Here is a 7,133-nt window from a genome sequence, read left to right on the forward strand (position 1 = left end):
ATTGTCCTCCAAACTTTACAAAAATGTCAACCTTTAACTCGTTGATGAAATAGGTATAACCTTCGATTTACATCAGTGAAAAAACTTCAATTATAGGTGTAAAAAGAAGATGAACTCAAAAAATCTATGAAATACAACAAATATTGAGAAGATGAAGTCGATTTAGGCAAAATATTCAACGTTTTTAGATGGTGTCGATTGGGTTCATCTATGGTAGGGTTTTTACGGGTGGGGTGAAATAATGGTTTGGGTAAAATGAAATGGGTTTGGGGTTAAAATATTAGGATAACTAAATTAGGTAAAAGAATAAGATAAAGATGTAATTAACACGTTAATTGTTTCATTTAATACGTGGCATCGCCAGAGGGCGAGTGTCTCCCAAACAATTCATTAAACTTGGGTTTGGGTCTCCGAAGGGGTGAGTAAATTCACTTTTAAGGTTGTCAGGGGTGAAATCTATGTCTTTTGCCTATATGTATGAGGAAATGATCGTTACATGGAAATGAAAAGACCTGGAGTGGTTAATGAAGAAAATATTGCAGTATCAAAAGTGGCCCTACTTTACTGTCAGATGAATGAACCGTCGGAGCTCGTATAAGAGTTGGTTTGACTGTCTTAACTATGGTAGAATATTTTTGAGATCTTAATGAGCAAGACACACTTCTATTTAAAGACTTATTATCTTTCGATTCGTCCAAGTAGAATCCGAAGTATTGTCTTTATTGGGTAGAATGTCTTCCGCTAAGTCATACAAGTAAAGAGATCTATTAATATTAATTGATAAGAAAAATAAAAGAACATGAACGAGAATTGAATTGATGGTAAAATAGGATCCTAGGTCACAAACAATGATTCGATTGATGATGAAGAAAGAGTTTTTCTGGTTCAACCCAACATTCCCCATTGTCCCGCTGTTGCTGAGCAATTTTTGGATATCAAGCAGACCTCCCTAGAAGATAATTTTAATGTGTTTGATTTCCCAATTTTGCAATATGTATATACACGCACAAAATGAAAACCTAAATGTTATCAACTATAGACCTTCCAAGCCACTTCAATGCTTCTCCATCACTTCCCTTTAAGGGTTAGTGTATAAGCCAACTTCAGTGACTATTGCATGCAGTGGCGGAGGCAAATTTTTTGCCAGGGGGTTAAAAAATTAAAGAAATGAAAAAATGTTATAAGCAAGACTCAAACGTGCATGCTCTACGAAAATTTGGAACCCCTTTACCTCCAAGCTAAGTCTTTGATTGATGTTAGGGGTTCAACATATAATATATATACACATAACACATATATCTGACCTTATATACACAATGTAATTTTCTGACGAATGGGGTTAGGAAACCCCCTTGGCTCCAAGTAGATACGCCCTTGATTGCATTGAATACTTATTACCTTCCACCAACATAAGTATCGAGTTACTCTACCAGTAGGTCATAGAGAAGCATACTTCTCAATTAAATATGAACTTAGGGCAAGCTCAACAATCCAAAAATCTAAAGTGGAACCAAACATGAAAATAAAGAATAAGGAAAAATCACATTTACCTCTTGGACAGCTATCAATGTCCAGTACATACCTTCCTAATATGTGCTCAATCACCAAAAGTTGAGAAGATTGGGCTAAATTTCAGCCCTTATCTAACGTTTTAGGGGAGTTTAGGAAAAGGTAATTTGAGAAGTTTAATGCCTCTACAAGTTTCACATACCTGAAGATCAAGAACGAGGCGCTCAAGATCAAAGTTACTTGTTCGTGGGATAAATATTGTTCGTGGCGGCCATTAAAGTGTTCGGACGAATAAATCAAATCCATAATCAAGCTCAAGATTACAATTCAAGATCAAGCTTCAGGCCCTTGAATTCAAATATAAGTCAAGATCAAGACCACCAAATTCAAGATTAAACTCAAAAGCCCTTGAATTTAAGTACAAGTCAAGATCAAATCCATCAAGTTCAAGATCAAGCTCAAAAGCCTTTGAATTTATATTTGTAAAGAAGAATTAGAGGAATCATAGAGATTGTAACACTCATCATAGTTGAAATCAAATACTACGATTGTTGCGATATTTTCCTGTCTTGAATATTATGTTTGCGGTGCGATTTTAATTGTCTACAAACTCATAAAGAACTTCGATATATAAAATTATTACTGACGATGAAACATATATATATATATATATATATATACTCTCTTCATTTTTAGGAATTGTATATAAAGCGCTATTTAAAATTGGAAAGGACTGAATTTGATAAAACTTGTCTTTGTGAACAAGAAAGGATTGAGATTATTCTCTTATCAACACTAATGAAGAAAGTAATCATACTCATATTCAGTATTAGAATGAAATGAATCTGAATGAAACGAAGAATATAAACGATTCATTTAGTTTGATCCCAACTGATTTAAAATTACACATATAATTGATTAATGTGATCAAATGAAAAGGGAAAAGATGTTTCAAAATTCATATAAACAATCTAACTTTTTCCTTACACCTGTTTCTTAACTATGTCACTTCTAATGAATTCATCATATGGTCAAAACTTCTCATCTTTTTTGTTTTATAGAGTTCCAACACATCACTTCCATCATCCTTAACATCTTCATTCCTGATCCTCTTGCGTTTTAGAAATTTGACTAGTCTTTCTAAACAAACACCGGTATCATCGCTCTTCATAAGTTCCTCAGCAACTTCTGCAGGGGTGACTTGTACACTCTCAATCAGCTGTTGTACTTCTGTAAAAAGCCAATTTTGTTGATCATGCAATTTGAGATAATTTTTTGCCAAAACCTTAAATCCTTCAATAGTTAAGTAAGACATGTGGATGTGCATGTCCATACGCCCTGGCCTTAACAAAGCTGGATCAAGCTTGTCTTTGTTGTTAGTGGTAAATATGATAACTCTTTCATCTCCACAACTTGACCATATGCCATCTATGAAGTTTAGTAGTCCAGCAAGTGTAAACTGGATGTAAAAATCAAAAGAAAAAAGAGGAGTAAGAGCCGAGATAAATCCAAGATGTAGAATTAGTAAGTTCATGATGAACGTGATTTTATTAAATGTAGACATTTTTTTTGCATATGTATACTAATTCGAACAAAAAATAATTGATTTAGTTGAACCTCCAAAACCCGTCATAGATTTGCCTCTGTTAAGGCCTAGATTAGTGGCGGAGATAAGAACCCAAACAAGAAGATTCAAAAATGTCAATTAAAGCAGTTTTAAAATATTTTTTTGCCATTGTACTATATATATATATATATATATATATATATATATATATATATTAGTGGCGGAGATAAGAACCCAAACAAGAAGATTCAAAAATGTCAATTAAAGCAGTTTTAAAATATTTTTTGCCACTGTACTCTATATATATATATATATATATATATATATATATATATATGGGTTTTGCTAACCTACAACATGAAGGTTGTAGGATAGAAACGTAGATTGGAGGGCCGGAGATCGGAGGTTTTTATTTAAAAAGACAAAAGTGTCCTCTTTATTAATGAAAAGATTAAATGTTGGCAGGGGAATTTTTATGATTCAAAAAATTAGTACATTGCGTTCTAGGTTAGCAAAATCATATATATATATATATATATATATATATATATATATATATATATATATGTGTGTGTCTTTCGACTAAAGCAATTCAACTAAACGCCTATATTACATGTAGCTCTAGCCCTGGCCTACATATGAGCCGACCATAAGATCATCGAAAAGATTTTGTCATGGTCAAAACTACAAAAAGTGACCAAAGGTTCACGTGCCCTTTTTACTAAGTTATATGATATATTCCTCCCGTCTCAATTTAAGTGTCTTATTTTTCTTTTTGATCTGTCTCTAAAAAATTCTTCTTTTTATATTTAGTAAATTGACAATTCAAACATCTTACCTGACAAGTTTATAACCACAAGATTCAAATAACTTTTTGCTACTTTACACATCTTTAATTTGAGACCACAAAATTCAAAAGTCTTTCATTATTTCTTAAACTCCATGTCAAATCAAATTAAGACACTTAAATTTGAACGGAGGGAGTAATAATTGGACATATTAGCTTCAACAAAAAGAAGTTGAGTGCGGGAGTTTGAATTTAGGTGACAAAGGGAGAAAACCTGTTGATCACGAGGTCGAGCATCAGCATTAGCCAAATCTAAACTTGTAGTTCTTTTGTCTGGCAACTCAATGCTGCAATCAATATCTTCAATGACAAGTATGGACCTATTTGTGGTCCTCAACAACAACCTTTTCCAGTCAGAGTCCCTCTTAACGTTAGCCAAATCTAAATCAAAAATGTCAAACTTTAAATAGTTAGCCATTGCCGCAATTAGACTAGATTTCCCTGTGCCTGGAGGTCCATACAATAAGTAGCCTCTTTTCCAAACTTTTCCTACTTCCTTGTAAAACTGCTTCCTTCTTAGAAACCTGTCAAGATCCTCAATTATTGCCTTCTTCAGCCCTGCATTATATACAAGTCACAAAAACTAATTCAATTTTTAGTAACCTGCCTAATCCGTTCAAGTTTAAACAAATTGGTTATGACTCGTTAGTTGACTTGGCTCAATGAATTTAACTCCAAATGACCCATGGAACTATTGGGTCAAAACGGATCAAAATAATATAACCGAACGAGTCAAAATACAATCCAAACATTAGATGGGTTAGGTCATGACCATTATTGATTACCACTCCAAATGACTCATGGAACTATTGGGTCAAAATGGATCAAAATAATATAACCGAACGAGTCAAAATACAATCCAAACATTAGATGGGTTAGGTCATGACCATTATTGATCTACCCTTTTTGACCCGCTCAAGTTCAGGAAATTACACCAAATGACCTTAGGAATAAGCGGACTTGATTTTTTGACCCCGCTTCAAGGTTAAAAGTCAAAACTTATTAAACTTAAAGTTATGCTCATCGGGCAAGCGAGATCAAAAGTTGAAGACCAACCATTTCCAAGGTCATTCTTGTAAATCACCTGCTCAAATTTGAACAAATCCGCCCATTTGTCACATTTACCTGCATCTATGGCCAAGGTATCAAATGTTGAAGGATGTTCAAAGTTGATGGAATCCCAAAACTGTGATGATGAATAAGAAGAAACACAACCAAGAGTATGCAACTTGACAATTTTCTTCTCAGCATTTATGACATTGGCATCTTTTAATATAAAAGGCATGTAAAAGTTTAACACTTTGTCCTTGTACTTCTTATCAAAGCATAGCTCAAAATGTTTTTTTTCAGAGACCAAATTATCATTCTCAAAATCCTCATAAGTCTTTTTGCACTCTTCAGAAACAAACCTCCAAATGAGCTCAATACCTTCAAAAGAATCAACAGCTTTCCAACTCTTAGCAAAGTTGACACGTAATTTCTTCTCTTTGGGGCGTTTGCTAAGTTTGAAAAGGTCAATTTCAGGGCTAACTTTGTTGTACAAATAGGTTGTTGCAGCATCATAGATTTCATTGCTAGACATGCCATCCCTTTCTTCAATGACAAGAGTAATAGTGGAAGAAGAAAGAGGCTTAAAATAATGATGAATTTTTGAGAAAATGTAGTCTTGGACTTGACGGGGAAGCACTTGATTTAACATTGTTTGAAACAGCATAATTGAAGCAGACATTGAAGCATAGGCAGAGAATATTGAGAAAGGTGAAGGCAATCCTGAGAAGTTCATCATCTTGCTGCAAGGTGTTTGAGTTAGCAACCCCTTCACAAGGTAGTAAGTAGTGTACTCTGCTACTACAATAAGAAACTTCCCCTTTTCTACTATTAGTGGAATCTAGAAAGGATCTGAGGTATATGGACTTACCATGTAAATACTTTTTTATACTATTAGCATAGTTGAATGAAGGAATATGATCCTAACTTGTTTGGGGCATAATCGTTATTACAATTTCATATTGACTATAACATATTTATTATCTTATTTTTTTCGTTATCAAGAAGAATTAAAGATAGGTCTAACATTTAAATTTCAATAAAATTCATATTCAATTAATTTCTCAATACATATATAAGATTTGCACCAAACTATTGAACATGTCGAACCCGTATTGTTCATGCTATATCCGTCCATGTGAAGAACTACATATTGATAGGTACTTAACTTAAAAAAAAAAAATCAACTTTTATACGTTACGAGTATATATTATCAGATTACCTAAACGATAATATTTAACCATCCCTAAAAATAAGATTAATAACATGTTACGTACAACATATTAAATTATACATATGATTCTTCGCACTTCTTGTGAATATTAAATCCATAAAAAGTACTCCACATCCTGGAGGCCACTTCGTATTTAAAAGACAGCAGATGCAAAAGAAATTTTCGGAAGTTGGCAAAAGAAGCCGAGGCCATAGGATGAGCTGGTAAGTTCACTACCATTGGATGTTTTAAAGGAATATATATATAGAGTCCGAGGTCGACACATGTCCTAATATATATACTATTTCTGTACTATTGAAAAAGGAACCTGAAGTGGTCCAAATCATGTCGGAGTACCCTAACCACTAATAAAAGAAATGTGCTCAAGAGGAATCACATCACGGGCTGCATTACTCTCTCTTTTTCTACTATCGCAAATTATCGAATACCAGGACTGTACTCGATGAATAATTGATCCACACCTTACTTAGGGGTCATTTGGTAGGATGCATTAGAAAAAATAATGCATGCATTAACTTTTGGTATTACTAATTTCTTATTTGGTATAATTTTTCAACTTATGTATAACTAACGCAAGTATTAGTTATACACATTATCCTATGTATAACTCATTCGTGGCAAACAATGAGATTAGCAATACCAAGGCTATTAATGCATGCATAAGCATGGTTACAGATAAAATTGCCCTTGAAGTCGCTTTGATTCGTGGCAAACAATGACATTAGCAATACCAAGGCTATTAATGCATGCATAAGCATGGTTACAGATAAAATTGCCCTTGAAGTCCCTCAAAGCTAAAGAATGTGGAGGATATTTTTGTAAACAAATCAATTTTTTTTAACTATGCAATGCATGTCATTTTAATACACCACACCAAATAGAGGATAAAAAATAATCTCAGCATATCTAATGTCAACATAACTAATACC

At 33.4% G+C, this 7,133-nt stretch overlaps 1 protein-coding gene across 1 annotated transcript; it reads right to left on the minus strand.

Annotated features, from left to right (window-relative positions):
- Positions 1–2,404: 2,404 nt before the first annotated feature.
- On the minus strand, positions 2,405–6,528 carry LOC132621694 (AAA-ATPase At5g17760-like). Its single transcript, XM_060336048.1, has 3 exons — positions 5,049–6,528; positions 4,138–4,481; positions 2,405–2,968 (listed from the first exon to the last, which is right to left on the minus strand). Exons 1-3 carry the CDS (start codon positions 5,707–5,709, stop codon positions 2,510–2,512), a joined length of 1,464 nt encoding a protein of 487 aa, XP_060192031.1. The 5' UTR covers positions 5,710–6,528; the 3' UTR covers positions 2,405–2,509.
- Positions 6,529–7,133: the final 605 nt, after the last annotated feature.

The sequence above is a fragment of the Lycium barbarum genome, chromosome 12 (genome assembly GCF_019175385.1).
Source record: "Lycium barbarum isolate Lr01 chromosome 12, ASM1917538v2, whole genome shotgun sequence".
Taxonomy (NCBI): Eukaryota; Viridiplantae; Streptophyta; class Magnoliopsida; order Solanales; family Solanaceae; genus Lycium; species Lycium barbarum.

Excerpts from the sequence above, each read along its gene's own strand:
- LOC132621694 (XM_060336048.1), bottom strand. The coding sequence starts at position 5,709 with ATGATGAACTTCTCAGGATTGCCTTCACCTTTCTCAATATTCTCTGCC. Across the intron at positions 4,482-5,048 it reads TACCTTGGCCATAGATGCAG|GGCTGAAGAAGGCAATAATT; the intron begins GTAAATGTGACA and ends TATATAATGCAG. Across the intron at positions 2,969-4,137 it reads CTCGACCTCGTGATCAACAG|TTTACACTTGCTGGACTACT; the intron begins GTTTTCTCCCTT and ends TTTTACATCCAG.